General features: G+C 40.4%; 1 protein-coding gene across 1 annotated transcript in view; it reads right to left on the reverse strand.

Annotated features, from left to right (window-relative positions):
- The window catches only part of MTAP (methylthioadenosine phosphorylase), a 35934-nt gene that overhangs the window by 15907 nt on the left and 1577 nt on the right, over positions 1–18450 (reverse strand). The window contains exons 2-4 of the mRNA XM_075078311.1: positions 15148–15234; positions 8278–8336; positions 5759–5926 (exon numbers count right to left, since the gene is read on the reverse strand). Coding sequence (XP_074934412.1) covers positions 5759–5926; positions 8278–8336; positions 15148–15234 — 314 coding nt within the window. The remainder of the gene's footprint in view (positions 1–5758; positions 5927–8277; positions 8337–15147; positions 15235–18450) is intronic.

Raw genomic sequence — 18450 nt, forward strand, 5'->3', positions numbered from 1 at the left:
CTGAAAGAAAATTCTCCCATAAAAAATTTTACAAGAGTGTAACAATACTGTAATAATTATAGTGGTGTATGTGACAGAATTCTAACAATAAAGTTGGCAATTGTTACAATATTTCTTTTATGAAGCTATTTTCTGCATCTTCCTGCCTGAGTTGAGTCACCTAAGTAGTTATGTTCTTACTTTTCTTTTCCTAGCATACATCAGCAGCAAACCAAACAGAAAGCATCAAAAAAAAGCCCCTAATCAGTCTGATATAGCCAGGTGACTAACAGTGCTGTAATAAACTAACAGGAGCCAAAGGAATAAAAAAAAAATTATTCCAGATTTATTTTCAGTCACTTATTTCAAAGATGTGAACAACTGTTGTAGCCTGTAATAGTACCTGTGGTTACTTCTGCATTTGGAAATAGAGAGAACACCATGGAAATATTTTGGTACTTATTTAACAAAATGTATCTTTTATTGTTTACACACACACTAATAGATAAACATGAAAGCAGCAGAGGCTCTATATATGAAATCAAACACTAGGAGTGCTAATGATCTGCAGAATTAAGCTCTCAAACGTTTGGAAATAGTATATAGTTCTAGTTACACCTATTCAGCATTTCTCACTGTAAGTTAAACCTATGCCCTAAATTAGACAGAAGTCCTAAACAACTCTATATATTGAGATATTGTCATTAACGCCACAGTGTGAATGCCCAAGGGGAGCAAATTACAACTGCTGCCTACAGCTTTCTGCTCAATTCTAGCTCTTCTCCCATTCCCATTCACTATTCCTTCTTCTTGCTTCATACCCAAAAGGCGAATCATGATGTGCTCCCTTACTGTGATACCAAAAGGTACCTGAACACTTAGAAGGCACTGATTTTAACAGCAGCTTGAGCAAATCCTTCCCATCTAGACCCAAGCCTCCTTCCTATGTAGTGCCTGGCATAGGTTAATCACTATATAGAACCCAGGTTACCTTTCAACAAAAATTAATCAACTGTTTTTGCAGCTTTAACAAGTGCCTTATTTCCAAGACTACTCACATAGTTTGTTTTCAGGACCCTGACCTTACATTAGAAGTTTTTTCAGAAAAACTGCATCTTTCCAGACTTTGGTGGGCAATTAATCTATTTTGCCCCGTGAAAGTATCTTCCTGTCAGCAGCACTGTTTTCATAAAATCATAGAATGCTTTGGGTTGGAAAGGACCCTTGGAGATCACCTAGTCCAACCCTCCTGCAGTGAGCAGGGACATCTTCAACTAGACCAGGTGGCTCAGAGCCCCGTCCAACCTGACCTTGAATGTTTCTAGGGATGCGGCATCTACCACCTCTGGGCAGCCTGTGCCAGTGTTTCACCACACTTATTGTAAAAAATTTTTTCTTTATATCCAGTCTAAATCTACCCTCCTTCAGTTTAAAACCATTACCCCTTGTCCTGTCGCAACAGGCCTTCTTAAAGAGATTGTCCTCTTCCTTCCTATAGTCCCCCTTCAAGTACTGAAAGGCTGCAGTAAAGTCTCCCTGCAGCCTTCTCTTCTCCAGGCTGAACAACCAAAACTCTCTCAGCCTGTCCTCATAGCAGAGGTGCTCCAGCCCTCAGATCATTTTTGTGGCCTCCTCTAGACCCGCTCCAACAGTTCCATGTCCTTCTTGTGCTGAGGGCTCCAGGCTCGATGCAGCACCCCAGGTGGGGTCTCATGAGAGCAGGGTAGAGGGACAGAATCAACTCCCTCAACCTGCTGGCCATGCTGCTTCTGATGCAGCCCAGGATATGGTTCACTTTCTGGGCTGCAAGCGCACATTGTTGGCTCATGTCCAGCTTTTCACCCACCAGTACCCCCAAGTCCTTCTCCACAGGGCTGCTCTCAATCCCTTCATTCCCCACCCTGTATTGATATTGGGGGTTGCCCCAGCCCAGGAGCAGGACTTCACACTTGGCTTTCCTGAACCTCATAAGGTTCTTACAGGCCCACCTCCCCAGGTTGTCAAGGTCACTTTGGATGGCATACCATCCCTCAGGCATGTCAGCTGCACCGCTCAGCTTGGTGTCATCTGGAAACTTGCTTAGGGTGCACTCAATCCCACTATGTCATTGATGAAGACATTAAACAGTACTGGTCCCAGTACGCACCCCTGAAGGACACCACTTGTCACCAGTCTCCATCTGGATATCAAGCTGTTGACCACTACCCTCTGGATGTGACCATACAGCCAATTCCTTATCCACTGAACAGTCCACCCATAAAATCCGTATCTCTCTAATTTAGAGAGAAGGATGCTGTGGAGGACTATGTCAAAGGCCAGAGAGATGACACCTGTTGCTTTTCCCTTGTCCCCTGATGTAGTCACTCCATCATAGAAAGTCACTAGGTTGGTCAGGCAGGACTTGCCCTTGCGGAAGCCATGCTAGCTGTCTTGAGTCACCTCCCTGTCCTCCATGTGCCTCAGCGTAGCTTCTAGGATGATCTGTTCTATGATCTTCCCAGGCACAGATGCGAGGCTGACAGGACGGTAGCTCCCAGGGTCCTCCTTTCTACCCTTTTTAAAGGTGGGCACAATGTTTGCCTTCTTCCAGTCCCCCGGGACTTCACCTGACTGCCACGACTTTTCAAATATCATGGAGAGTGGCTTGGCAACTACATCAGCCAATTCCCTCAGGACTCTGCAATGCATCTCATCAGGTCCCACAGACTTGTGTATGTTCAGGTTCCTCAGGTGGTAACAAACCTGATCTTCCCTTACAGTATGAGGGGCTTTAACCCCAGCTCCCACAGTCCCATCTTGTGGTCCATCGACTCACAAGGGATGAGAAGAAAGGTTATCTTCTCACCCCTGCAAGACTGAGGCCAAGAAGTTGTTGATTACCTCAGCCTTCTCCTCATCTGTTGATGCTAGGTTGCCATTCTTGTTCATCTGAGGGGTATGCTTTCTTTAACCTTCCTTTTCTGGTTGACATACTGTAGAAGCCCATAATGATTCATAATTCTCAATGATTTATGATATATAATGCAATCAGTCTTACACATGATACACCCTTGTGAAAGGTAAAAATGCAGACCCTACGTCCAAAGAACCAGCAGTCTAACACTCACCGGCAAAGACATCAGGGAAAAGGACTTATCACCGAAATCAAATTGTCAAATGAAACAGACTATTATGACTTGTCAGTTTTCTGAATTAAAGGGCAAACTAGTAATGATTTTAAAAATTCATATTACATATTGTTTTCCACACTGATACATTCTCACATGCTTTTCTGAGAAGCTTCTTCGTTTCCTGGAGCCATGAAACAAGTCCCTACAAGTTCCCATTCTTCTACATCAAAATGAAAACTTACTTGCCCATATGAAACACTGCTCATATACAAGCTATGCCATTACTACTGGTGACCATCTGAACAAACTCTAAATGAAAACACAGATCACAGAATCACAGAATGGCTGAGGTTGGAAGGGACCTGTGGAGGTTGTCTGGTCCAACGCCCTGCTCAAGCAGGGCCACCTAGAACTAGTTGCCCAGGACCATGTCCAGGTGACTTCTGAATATCTCCAAGCAGGTAGACTCCACTACCTCTTTGGGCAACCTGTACCAGTGCTCAGTCATCCTCACAGCAAAAAAGTGTTCCCTACTGTTCAGAGGGAACCTCCTGTGTTTCAGTTTGTGCCCACTGCCTCTGGTCCTGCCACTGGTCACCACTGGAAAGGGCCTGGCTCTGTCTCTTTGCACCCTCCCTTCAATATTTGTATGGATTGATGAGATCCCCCTTGAGTCTTCTTTTCTCCAGGCTGAACAGCCCCAGATCTCTCAGCCTTTCCACATAGGAGAGATGCTCCAGTCCCTTCAGCACCATCGTGACCCTTTGCTGGACCCTCTCCAGTATGTCCATGTTCCTCTTGCACTGGGGAAGCTGGAACCCGTCACAGTACTCCAGGTGTGGCCTGACCAGTGCTGGGTAGAGGGGAAGGTGGATCACCTCGACCTGCTGGTAACACCTGTACTAATGCAGCCCAGGATACTATTTGCCTTCTTTGTTTCAACGTACATGATCCCTGTCCTTTCAGTCATCTTCACATCAGATAAATATACTGATTTGTTCTATAACCTTTTTTTCCCCTTCTTCTTGAAAGGGACATGTTCTTAAAACCCAAACTTAACCAAGCTGATTATTTCCCTTCCAGCATAGAATTTATGATGCAGGCTGGCAAGTGCTGGGAAATTTAAAGCTGTGGGAAGAGATTAGGTAGCTTCAAAATGAATTGTTCATTTTGGTAATGACAGTTTGGATGAGAGGTGGTCTCAGATTTCATATCTTGGTTCATTTCCTGGCTCTGTTAATGTCTTTCTGCCTGACCTGTGCATGAGTTAGTTCCTCCATACTTCCACCCCTCATCCATAGCAGATAATAAATGCAATCGTTCCAACTGTTTCTTTTTTAAAACTGCAGGCTCTCTGGGCCAGAGGGTACTTCTTACCATGCATGCAATTCACAGCGCAGCACAGTTAGGGTCCCCTCACCTACCTGCTAGATGATAATGCTGTCAAAATAACTAGTGCTTTACTCGCAGTCATCAAAACCATGTTCCCAAGTATGTTTAATATCTTTCCTACATAAATCAATATTCATTCTAAAATTATTCATTTCCAAGTACTACTGGCAGAATAAGGATGATTATGATTTAACATGTATAAACAAAGTGATCAGCCTAAATACTTTTCGACTTAAAAAAAAAAAAAAAAGACAACCATTGTCAGTGGTACAGCTGCTCTCCACCCATAAATCAACTCTAGTAAAACAGGAAGCAGTTTATATAGGGCTTGCTTCTGCAGGGTACTTAAAACATACTCTCTTAAAAGAAAAAAAGCATTTCAATTACACAAAACATGTCAGTAAGTCAAAACTTGAATAGCACTGCACTACAGAGAACAAACCTAGGTATACATGTTCAGTTGGCGATGAAATATTTCCAGCAGCCTCACGAAAGCACAAAAAGGCCACGTAAACCATTCCAAACACTTAAAATTGGGTGGAACAACAATATGACTTCTAGATATAGTACACCTGTAAGTAGTAATAATAAATTTACCTCTTAAAATGTGTAACTGTATTTTTGAAATATTTGGTGTAGTTGGTGATCATTAAATGTAGCACTTTTTTCCTCCCCCTTTGCTTGAATTTTTCTGAACATCAGATAATCAAGGAGGGGAGGACTGACTGGAATACAGAATCTATGGAGAAATTTTACTTCCTTATGATTCTTAGCAATTCAAAAATGTTAGCATCTCTCCTTGTTTCAAAACCACCTCCTCTCTTTTCCCACTGTGTTACATTTTGTCTGTCTTCTGTAGAGCCTCACTATTACTGCATATATTTTCCTACCTGGCTCCTACTACAGTTTCTTGCACCTCTCCATCTCATTACAGATTCTTCTTAAAACTTAGAACAGCCTGTGCTCTTATCCATGTTTCTCCCCCACATCTGAGTGTAGATCTCTTCAGAAAAGTCTTCCCAAGGAGTTATACTTCCATTCATTCAAGGCTGTTCTTCAAAGGCTGGTATTTCTTCTATGGCTGTTAGAGCCGAACTTCTTGTAATCTCATTCCTGTTTCCTATCACGACTTGTATGAATCTCACTTTTTGCCATAAGAAGTGAGGCTATTGCCCCATTTCACAAAAACTTTATTTAACATTATGAGGTTATGATATGGTTTAACCCCACTTGTCCCCTTTTTATTCCCCCAAAACTAAGAACACAATGTTACTTACCTGTCTATGAACTGGTCAATTATGACAAGATCACCAGGTTGTATTTCCTCTTGTAATGAGCCACAGGCAGTAGTCACTAACACATGCGAACAATTTTCTTCTTTTAATGCCCAGATATTGGCACGGTAATTGACGTTCGATGGCATAATTGTATGATGTCTTCCATGTCTGCACAGATGTATGTTGCAAGAGAGTAAAATAAATCACACTGAAATTGCCTCCCTTCTCCCAGATAAAGAGAATTCCAGGAGATGTAATTTCCCTAACAACATTGTAAATGGAACTGATCAGTTCTGCTGCTTCCAGTGTAGCTTGTTTTCCTAACTGTATTAAGGTTCTCTTAGTATTTGATTTGAGAAGAAGTGATGTAGTTTCTTTTTAAATGTAAAATTTTTAAGTTCAAGACTGCAATGAAAAGAATCTTGAAAATACAATCCAAATATACGTTAGCAGCTTCAAGAGTATAAAAAGCATGCATTTTTCTCTGAATTTTGTAAGTCAGTTTCACAGATTCTGAAAACTCAGGTGTGGTAAGTTAAATATTTCATACACTACAACAAATTTGTGAGATTATATAAACCTCTACAAATTTTCTGCTCAGAAGTGCTGTTTGTATTCTCCTACCCAGAAAAGAACAGCACACCACAGGAAATTAAAAACAGAAAGAACACAGTTTTAAGCTGTCATCTTCCCAAAGAAAACAGCAGAATCATCACATTTTTCTCTTTGCTCTTAAAATCTGACAGCTTTCATAAATTAGAAGAATGACTTTATACTGTTGCAGTATGTTTGTTCTCTACAGGAAATACTTAGCCTTATAAGCATAAGCTTTAGCGTTATCTCAGTCATTGATACAGAGGTACATCACTCACATAATGATTAAACACATTTGAAAATTATTTTCAACTACTTAAGAAGTAAGGAGGAACTTAATTTCCCAACTGTTCTTTCACAGAGACCAAAAGGTCTTAAGAATTTGATCAACTGGAAACTGGTAGCTGCACACAACATGCTCATGCACTGTCAGGTAGGATCCCCATGTCGTCATTAGCATTTCTGATAAACTACTAGGCATCTAGATTTATTGTTTAATGTTGCAGCTGTTGTCATAATCATCTTCTAGAATATACATGCTTTTTTTTTTTTTAATCTGGCAATCACGAGCAACTCTTATTTTTCCCAAAACACAAAATGAATTGCAGGTATCTTAGCCCCAACAGTAAACTCATGGGGGTTGTATAGTAAGTGGTCATAAATCTCAGTGAGGAGGTAAATCGGAGCCAAGTTGCTCAGCCAACTGTAGATCAAGGCCTACCTTGATACAGCACAGCTATGAGACCTCAACTTAGCATTTAAGAAAATAAGAATAATATTGTCCAGGTGTAATAAAACACACGACCAAACTCCATGAAAGAGAAGAAAAGTAAAACCACAGATAAAAGTGTAGTTGCAGAGATGGTAGCAGTCACCAGCTTAATGGAAAAATACTGGCATGAAAAGAGCAGGGCCCCATGTATATCACTGGGTTGTAATTGCCCTGGTCAGACTAACCCATGGCCCCCACCCAAACACCCAGTGCCCACGAGCCTAGGTGCTCCCACTGCCAAGCTCAGACCCCAGCCTTTACTCCTGGCCTGAGCTATGTCACAGGTATGCCTGTCCCCAGCCCTGTCTCCTGGATGGCCTTCAGTATATGGCTATAGTTTGTCCCCAGACCTGTTTTCTGGATGGACTTTGGACACATGTTGCAGCCTTGCCTCCAGCCCTGTCACGTGCACCATCTCCTACTGCTCCTGCCTGGACTCAATTCATCATCCTGACTTGTCTGCGACTGCTGATGGACCCTCTTATCAGCACCTGGCTCTGCCCATGCTGTTCTGATGCTGAGAAGTGTTAGTGTTCTTAATCTAGTAGCACACTGGTCCTAGATATCCACTGTTACATCGGTGTGAAATTTCTATGCACTCATTTGTCAATCCTGCTTCCAGAGTCTCTTCTGAGTATACTAAGAGATGTCTGAATAAAAATCATCCAGGGAGGAAGAATTGCATGGAATGTAGCCTCCTAAGCCATAAAGGTAATAGCCAGAGGACTCAGTAATTAAAAGGAATGATCTGGAAGAGTCTGCAGCAGTACCAGAGGTAGAGTTCATCTGGAAGCAGGCAATTTCCCAGTTTCACAAAAGAAATTTGGAAACACAGGGAGCAGATGGATTACTGAGGTTATCAGGCACAACCCACCTACCGCCAGACCGGGCAACCTTGCAGTTTGCCGTTCCTCCTAGGGCAGCACCCCCTACTGGATTCCTCCTTCCTAACCTAGACAGTATTATCAATACTCTCAGTCCTTGCTGCATCAGATTTGTTCATGGAAAAACCCAGACTTCTGCTAGACTTTGCTAGCAGCCACACAAAGCAAGATGGGTCAGTGTAAAACTTGAGTTCACCTAATGTAAAAAGGAAAACTCTGGAGAGAACTTTAAGACACATAATATAAAACCGCTTAAAATACTCACTTACCTTGCCAAAAGCACACAGTCCACATTTTTAATCTTTCCCAATATCAAAGCATCCGATGGCTGCAAAACAAGCAAATAAGAATGAGTTACAGCCTGACAATCACATTAGAATCCTTAACTGCTACTTAAAAATAAGCAGGATAGTTATACAAGGGAATACTGGTTACCACTGTAGTCTGACATCTTCAGCTTGGAGTAAGTCTGTAATTTGGTATAGCAGATTAGTAAAACAGTCTGAAACAGGAAGATCAAACTTGACATCAAAAGGATTATCACAATTTTTCTGTGTTGGTACTAACACTAATACTGCAACCCTTTAGGGTTTGAAACAGTAATACCTTCAAACACTTTGAAACAGTATTTCAACAGTGCTACACAAACATGAACAAAGAAGCAGGTACATGTTGGCTTGAAATTGGTTAGCAGGTCTTACTCTCTCCTGTAAACTTCTGTTGCTTTTCGCTAAACAGGTGCCATTCCCTACTAAAAGCCTTCTCCCAACAAAGATCACAATTTATCTGTCCCTTTCCATAACACTCCCCATTATCTTCTCTGTCCCCTTTCTACCATGGCCACCCTAGCTCACACTCACGTTCTAGACTCCTCCAACCCACCCTTCGCTCCCTGCCACCTTCCTGATAAAATCCCTCTTCCCTGCTGCTGGGAGTCCTGCGTTTTGGGAAGTGAACTGTGATATGACAGAGAACTTCTGGTACACTAGCGGCAGAAGTAGTGTTGCTTCTGGTCAGCCTAGGGACCGGCAGACAGCATGTGCCCTGCTCTCACAGCTATACAATGAGAAAAGGCATTCCTCCTGACTAACCAACCAGCCAGGAAGCTGGAGCATTTTGTTTTTAGCTGCCCAGCTAGCACATGTGCCCTGCCTTAGAGATGGTCTTATTGCCCACATGGGGCAGCTACCAAGTCATGAACAGCCGCTACAACAAATTAACTGCTCTGTGGACTGTGGTCTGCTCCTGGGATACACGCATCAGGGATCTGAAATACACAATGCTTCTAGCTTGCCTTTTGTTAAAAAAATGTAAGGCCTCTGTTTAATTAGATGCTAAACTGCATTTGTGCTGAACAGTGGTGCAGAATGTGCAACTTCTCCTACCCAGGTCAGAACTGCATGCATTTCACTCTTTTTATTGCAGTGTAGAAGAAACTGTAAATAAGCTGGAAGTCACTCTGTGGCAATCTCTCCTCCTTGTCCTGGGATTTAAAGCTGAAATAGCTACTAACAAAATTATGATTTATTTACTAATCGTAAATTTGCAAGTATCTGGAAGGACTCACACATTTGCATTTAGAAATGTTCTGTTGCCTGCTACTTTATGCAATTTTATTTGTATTTTAATGCTAATTGCATGATTTCAAATATAATTTAGTTTTACACATGAAAACTTGCAGACATCTAGAATAAAGTAAGATGTGAGTCCAATACAATTGCATTTTAGAGATACAATTTCTAATAAAAACACCACTTTCTACTCCCTATTGCACAGCTCTTTTTGGTCATTTTTAGCGTGATATATCTTCAAAGCACCATAATTTACTCAGTCTCCTAGATTTAAGTTCTGCTAGATGCAGATTTACCACTTTTTTTTTCTTAATAAAGGGAACATTCCAAAATATTTATTTTCAGAACTGTAGTGTATTCTGCCTTCTTTTAAAAAGTTCCCATTTAATATTAACCCATTGACATTTAAATGTTCAATCTACTCACCTTACTTTACACATACTCTTCTGAACCAGACACGGCTTTAAAAGTGAAATTTCAAACGGTGAAAACCTTGCTGTCTATTTGCCAAGGCATTTTGATGTTGCAACATTCCATAGCAATGACGGCTCACAATAATTAGCATTTGGGGTTTTGTTTTTTGGGTTTGTTTTGTTTAGAAAGCACACATTTGTGGTGTGAAGTAATAAACATGCAACTTAGCTCACCGCAGGTTACAAAAATACTCTTAAAAACTAAAGAAGACTTCAGCCCAAATTCCTTGCCTCTTATAAAAATGTGAAGTAAAGATCAGAATGTTGAAGACTGGACCCTTTGCTTTACAAGTGACAGACTGAAGTTTATTGCAAGCAATAGATTCAAGTTTCTATCAAGTTCCAGAAGATTTGGGGTAGGAAGGTGCAATTTAACTGCTATTTGATACTCATCCCCACCACAGAACTCCGCTGACTTCTAGCAAACACTGATGACGCAGCAAGAGTGCAATAGCTTTGAAATCCTACAGATTTCAAAACCTAGTTGCAGCAGTCAGGGTTTCCTTCCTGAACTACTGCCATCCTAGTCACTTCAAAAGGCTTCACGGTGGCCATTTGTCATCTTTATACAGGTTTCCACAGAACAGGAAATTCAGGGCATCTTCCAGGTGACTGCTTGAATACCTGTTTGCACATGATTCCTAGAAACATGGCAGAGGAAAAAGAAAGATTTGGAACAAAGAATGCACTGCTAAATGATGAACTGACAGTTTAAGAAAAGAATAAAGATAAATCTGTGTGTACACTTACAAGGAAGCTAAATACACAGAAATTCCAAACTAGGTGTTAACCACTTAACAGAGCTGGTGTATGCTTCTGTTCTGCTCTTTCTCCCACAGGTTCTTTCTAGTGCTGTACCTCTCTACTCTTATCTCAGTTGCAGTCAGGAACTTTGAGATGCTGAAAAAATAATAAAAACTTCCAATGGAACAACCTTATTTTAAAGCTGTAGTACAGTATTTTTAAAGCTGGATTTAATAAAAGGCCAAATACGAAGTTCTCAACCATTAGTAATTCATGTACCTATTTAACTACTTCCCCCCTTCCACAAAATCCAAGTCAGATACATATTACTCAGTGTTGCAAAACAGAAAAGGAAGCAAAGAACCCTGGACAGTTAGCCCTAAATTATGACAGTAACAAAAAACGGACATAAATCCCTTTTGTCTGCAACATAACTATGCATAAAGTATTGTTCCTGTGGTGCTTACAGATTTCATTTTTTTCCACGGTCTCACGTCAGAAGCAAGCTGGAACAGGAAATAGACTGATCAAGCCAAATAACAGTCTAAGGAAAACTTGAGATGGAAAAGTATTTCATAGGTTCCCCAAGCCTTTATCTAACCCGTGATCTAGTTTAGGTCACAGACAATGCACATCGTGCTGAGGAGGCAGAAAAGGAGCTTAAGTGTTACATCACATCGTCTGATTTTCCTGATGCAAGCTTACAAAGCTCATTTACAAGGAGGACACCTCCCTGGCTTTGTCTGCTAGATATACCTATGACCAAAAAAAGAGGGGAGAACCTAAAGTAATTTTCTAGAACAGGAAGATATGTTGCTGATTTGGGCAAAGGGGATTCAGAACCAAGTTCTGTCATCTAGAAAGCAGAACAATCTAACGGAAAGTACATTCTGAATTTTAGTTTTATTAGTTTTTTTAGAAAAGTTTTATTAGTAGCTTCAAAATTCAATGAAGGAGGTATAGGGTAAGGAAATTACTTGCAACAGCATTTAAGACAACAGTATTTTCCACACCTGGAGATGGAATCCCAAAAAGTTTTAGGGTATTTTCCATAGAACACAAAATTTTTTATGCAATGAAAATGGTGGAAGTAGACAAGGGAGAAAAGAAGGCTGAAATATTTACAGCTGTAAGCATATTTATTTTTTTAAAGAAATAATGTATTGCATTTTCACTAGGATTACTAATGTGACTTGAAAGATCATGGAAGTACCAATGCCAATATATAGAATTGCAAAAAATTGTCATACCAATTTCCTTTTGACTTTTCCATATTTCACCCAAAAATAATACCCCCACATTCCCAAATGATGTAAGTTTTGTCATTAAATGATTCTTATGATTCAAGAAGGACAAAGCAGAAGATGCTTGAAGGACTCTATGTGAACAAAATGTAAGCTATTCTGCTTCTAAAAGCAAAGAAACAGCATTAAAGAAACGTCTGTTTTGTTGTTGTCAAATGTCAAAGGTGCCAAGGAACGTCACCACCAGTAAGGTTGTCCAAAAAAGGTTGTGTCCTTGCCAAGAAATCTTAGAATTAAAAACCAAAATTTAAGGAAAGTAGACCTATACACTCTGCATTTTTACAGCATAGAATGAAATGGACATATATTTTTTTAATGCCTTGCATTTTTCTTTTGGCATTCAGGCATTCATTTTCATTCTTCCTAGTTTTCCTTGAACTAAATAGACTTATGTTGCATCTCTGATTCTCTCAGCAATTAAAAGACCACAAAGTTCTGAACAGTTTTTTTAGATTAAGCCCTTTACCTCTTAAAACTTCAGACAGATTCTCTCTCCATTGATGTCACAGCTTTATGAAAAGGCATTTTTATGGCAGACAAATCCCAATTTGGTTTTATTTTCATAAGAATCAAGAACAAGACACTTTCAGAAAAAAATACTAACATAAATCACAAACTTCTAAACTTTTCCAAGCAAACTTGAAAAAGTTCCCATTTGCCCTTATGCATTCAGCAATAGTGGCTTCTCTCACCTCTGTTGTTCTAAAATGAGAGAAACAGGTCATAAAACACCTCCCTCCTGAATGCTAAAAAGTCTTAGCAGCAAAATAACCAAGCATTGATCCACCAAATGATACCAATTAAATTTTTGAGGTTTGTTTCTGCTTCAATTGAAGCCCATCAACTTGAACGACTCAATGCACTTTATGCCACTGTAACTTGTGGTCTAAGCCCCACACATCTTACACTGAGGCTGATTTACCAGTTGCTCAGTGAGAATGAAAACTGCATTCAAACATTGAAGTTAATGCGATTCTATGCAGGAGTGAATCTACATGAAGCAACTATCAGACTGATGGCCTGAATTCTTTGTGAGTTCAGATCTACAGGCAGAGAGAAGAGAGACAGGCCAGCAAGGGTAAAGACAAAAGCTTGCTCTTTGGCTGTGCTCCCTTTCACAGAGACAGAAGACCCATGAAGTTGCAGTTTTCCATACAGCTCAGCTTAACAGTCCAGTTCAGCTCACCGTAGTATGTAGAATCCACTCTTGGGTTCCTACCATGACATTACAATTCTACCACTCCCCTCCACCCATACACAGAGACAGAATACTCACAAGCTTCTTAAGTTGAGCCTATGCTAAATTCATAACAGGCAAGCTCAGCCACAGCCAGTCCATTGATCAAGGTTTCTCACAAACCACAACAGGCAATGAAGATTTATTTTCCCCATCCATGTTGCATTCTGCAGAGAACATGGAAAGACAGTAGCTAAGCTGCTTCCTAAATGAAATTTAAAAAGCCTTCTGCCTTGACCAAAGGTGCATGATTGAGGAAGCTTTTTCCACTCCCTTGTGGAGAAGACATCCTGCAGGTACTCCTACTCTTCTCAGTAATACTACATCCTGCTGTAGGCCACCTACCGCACTGCAGAATTTCAGCCACCCAAATCCTGTTGCATCCCAGAGCTGTGACAGAACAGCCCTCCAAACGCTGTGCTGCCACCATGCCCTTAATTCCAATCTGAAAAGACCACTGTGAGGGAGGAGAAGAGTGTTCATCCTTCCTGGATACGAAGACTTCAGTTAGTATCTACTACAAGAATAATGCTATTTTTGCTTTGTGAGCAGCCTCCAGACACCCAAGCTACAACCATCCATGACTCTTAAAAAATAGGGAATGCATTGGCAACTGGTTTGTTTTAGCCAATGGATTCTACTTCAGAACAACACTGGCTACCATTTGGAGAGCAGGGTACAGAAAATGGAAGAGGCAAGTTCCCTTCATTCGCTTGCAGTTTGTTAACAGATTTTGAAGGATGGTGGAAAAGTCAAATATATTTTTCTGATTGTGTTTCCTCCCCCCTTAATCTTAATCTCTTTCTCCTTCTTGAATGGTGTGCACACAAACTCCTTTTGCTCTTTATGCTCTTCCCCCTGAAATAATTTTGACTGGAGGCATGGATTCAAATTTTCAATCACACACCATAGCGCTGAGCTTTCTGGCAAGCTTCTACCCAGAAACTGGCTCTTGCTACCACATGCCAGATGTTTATTTGTAAGTACACTAGCTTACACTGGTATATTTCATAATTCCAATGGCAACTGTAAAGCACCCAGACTCCCCTGGTCTTATGACATTACAGAATATCTGAGATCCAGTTATTCTATGAACTTCTCTTGTGAACTAGAACCTCTTCCCTCCCTGATTTCCTGCCTACAACACTCTATCATCCTTTGTCTTGCCTGTTCCTACTATAAATGCTTTGGGGCAGGAATTACCTTTCACAACACACTCAGCACTGCATATAGAGCAACACCCCTAGCTTCCACTCCCCTTTGCCGAGGAAAAGGGATGAAGCAATGCGAAGGAGAGTTGGTAAAGAATACCCGTGCCACAAAAACAGTTTCAGAGCTTCAGTTTCAAATCAGTTTCAAATTATGTGGTTATAAACATGACTGTAAGGAGACCATTGGTATCTAAAGCATAATTCAGTGGTTACAGGGAAAGTGGTGGCCTATATACCTCAAAGAACAGTGTTCTGCAATCCAGAAAGGCTCCTGGAGCTATCTGACATATACAACAGGTCACACAGCAGCACATATTTGAAAGACAGGGTTTATCCTTCTTGACTGCAAATTCAGGACCAAGTTTGTAAATTCACCCAATCTACAAACAAAAAGAGGTGTAGTCTCCTTTGCACATCATCTTTGTAACACCTTGTTTCTACAAACTAGGAATCACACAATACATAGCAATTGAAAGGAAATAGTCTTGTGACAGTACCTCCTTTATGCATTCATTTAACAGCCTGAAAATTCTGAAAGCATACAAACATCTTTAAAACCAGCAAAAAGTCTCAGCGATAAAAAAATAGGTTATACAGACCTTGCCATAAGGAGTGTCCACATGTTTTTCTGTTCTTCCTTCTAAGATATCGGGATCATCCAGGCCAGTTCCACCAATAATTCCGATCTCACACAGAAAAGTATATATTAGTATTCTTGAGATGACAATCCATTTAACAGTATGACTGAAAAACAAACTAGGCAACTACAAAATGTATCTTCTGCTTGAGATGGGGCTAGACTACAGATCAATCAAACATAATACGACCAACGCAGTTTCCTAGAAATGAAATTTCAAATGACTGATTTTAAACAACTGTATTTAACTTGCCAATATCTTACACTATGATTCTCCCCATAAAAATACCAAATTTAAAAAGCTATGGAAAATGCACAAAGATGTGCCAATTCATCATTTATTCCCAATATAAAAATGAAGGCTGTTATTTGGGAATGCCTCTAATGAGTGAGAAATGCCTGTATAACGCATATTATGACAAAAGCTACTTGTTTATATGGGGAAAAACGTTCCTGTATGTAACGACCACACTCAATACCAGGCATTATTATACAGTCTTATACATACAAAATAATGAAAACCTTTTTCCAAAAATTGAGAGGTTTTTGTGTTGACACCAAGATCTAAGAGCTTCCACATTCCTCTAAGTTGTCTCTGCACAGCTTCTGTAAAAGGGGAAACTCAACAGCATCTTCACAAGTAAAATGCAAAGGTTTTCACCTGCTGTGAGCACTGCTGGGCTTCTTCACATATTTACAGTTAGGTCTCCTGGTACCTAAGAAGGTGTAAGTGCTCTTTCAAACTTTGCCTGCAGCTGGGTCATTAATTGCTTCCCCTGTAGAGGTACTGGTGTCAGGTTTTATACAACACACAACCTCTCCCTAAGTAGAAACTTAACAGACACTTTCTCCCCCTACATTTTTCCAACTACTTCTTTCCAAAGTTTTTATGAAATTGACTACAGTTTCAAAGCATAATGGGATGGGAAAGGAGAGGGTAAAGCAAAGGGCCACTTAAATAAAGTACATTTTATTTCCTTAGGACATCAGGCTAAAAGTCCTGTGTTGTTTTGATACAACTTGGAGTGAAGAAGCATGAAGTGACTTATAATTATCACCTATCTGTCATGCTTTAGTAATCACTGATTTCTTGTTCTTGCTCACTGCTCATCTGTTCTTTCATAAAAAGAAGCAAAGAAAAAGGTAACTTGAAACTTATATTCTCGCTGAGTCTAAACTCACATGTCATTTAATACTCCAGCTAAAGAAAAATGCATCTGAATTTTCTTGTTTCTAGTTCATCATGGGAAAGTGTCCTGTTTTCCTCTTTCTAGCGATAATTCAATTTTCAATCAAGTTTTCTCCTAAGTTCAGAACACTTCTAGCTCTTTGGATGGAATGGGTACTGTCAGGCCCTTCACTACCTCAAGCTTAGTAATGATATTTAAAAGTAATGTCACAATTTATCACACACTGAGAAAATGCTACTTTTTTTTCCCTTGAATTCCTTGAATGCGACCAGTAGTTTGCAAAGTTGAAGAATTCATATCATAGCTGAGTTGCTTATTATGGAAAAAAAAAATATTTGGAACCACTCTGGCAAGACATATTACTGCATGGTTCCACCATTTTTTAATTACTTTTAAAGACGGAACATCCCCCAGGTAAAACCTCCAGACTTCAACACATACACCTCCCTGACACAACACATGCCCAACTGTCTTACTCTAGCTTTTGCTTAACTTCCACATTCATAGACACCTTATTTGTTCAATTACTATGTTATAACGCTGTCTCATCAAGCATTTTGTTTCACCAAGCAGAGGCCCTGCAGTCTTCATTACACATTAAATAGTTCACTGAGAAAGTTTTCCACACCAGATGGTGTAAACGCTCATACGCTGAAGTGCTTTTAACAGACCTCCTATTTCCTTTTGCTACCCCCGTGTGGACCACGAGGAGTAGTGCAAAGGGAAATACCAGTAAAACTCCAACCCTGAATATACGCAAGCATTAGGGAAGACCTAGATCATTGTCTGCAGTAGTATTGATGGATCTGTTCCTGTGTTATTCATGTTGCTTATTTATCACAAACATTCAGAATATAGATGGCTCATGAAAATCTCGAAAACTATATACATTTTAGGATGAACAATTTTTTGCCTTAAGAATTGTGTAAGAACTATGCAACAGGAGCAATCATAAAACTCAAAGCCAACAAAAGACCACCTTTAACACTGTTCATGCATGTATTCAGTAAACATGGAAGATTACTACATTAACAGAAGCCAGGATCAAAATGGTAACTTTTTTTAATCTATAGGGAAAAAAATGTTTCTTCAGTAACTTAACTAGCTTTAGTTTGGTATAATGCTTGTTTTATTAGTCCCCTATGACTTAAGGTTGAGAATATTCAAAAAGGAATGCTTATCTGTTTGAATTTTTATATCTAGTGAAGTGAAAGTTGTTGGGACTGAGGAAAAGAGTGCAATGGTGGAGATGTCAGCTATGGCTACATGACATAAAAGCTATTTGGAACTGCAATGCTTTAAGGTCCTTATGAACGTACAGAGCCAGCACTGTAACAAACCATTCCTGTACCGGAAAGCAGCACACCTCATCTGTGGCACAGAGCATGTACTGTTCATGGCAGCATAGGCCTGGTGAGGTTGCTTTCACATGTGCTCTTGGGCTCCCTACTCCTGCTGCTGCAGCAGCATAAATATGTCCTTGTGCCACACAGCGCAGTTCCAGAGCAAGCTTTTACACCAATGGCCACGCTGTCAGAAATGGCAGCAGTTCAATGAGCTGGCAAAATATTCACAGCTCCCAGGGTGGAGAACCCATAGCGTGGAGGAAGAGCTAGACTACCTTGAAATTTGCTTTTGCCTTCTTCCTCCTTGCAAAACAGCTCAGCAGCAGTTTGGTCAACCTTCAAGCCACCTTAGGCGACACTGGCTAGAGAAATGTTGGGCTTACTATAATTCACAGCAGAGCTACTACAGTGGAAGGAAAGTTAGGCCAGCAGAGATTTGTTGAAATAGGTGCTTCTGCAACCAATGTAATGACAACTTGGAGCTGGCAGCTCCAATCCTGAAAATAATTTTACTTCTCTGCAAGAGAATAATTTTTCCTCCAATTTACATAATCTCCAGGAATATCTGCTGCATCTAGGGGCTGGAGACCCAAAAATCTGATTGTATATTAAATTCCTCTTTACTGACCTTCTAGTGAATTATCAAAAGGAATGCAGCTGCTCCATGCTCAAGTGGGGAGATACCCTGCCAAGAGAGCTGAGGCCTATTTCCACCTAGCAGCCCAGACA

This window comes from Phalacrocorax aristotelis, chromosome Z (genome assembly GCF_949628215.1).
Source record: "Phalacrocorax aristotelis chromosome Z, bGulAri2.1, whole genome shotgun sequence".
Classification (NCBI taxonomy): Eukaryota; Metazoa; Chordata; class Aves; order Suliformes; family Phalacrocoracidae; genus Phalacrocorax; species Phalacrocorax aristotelis.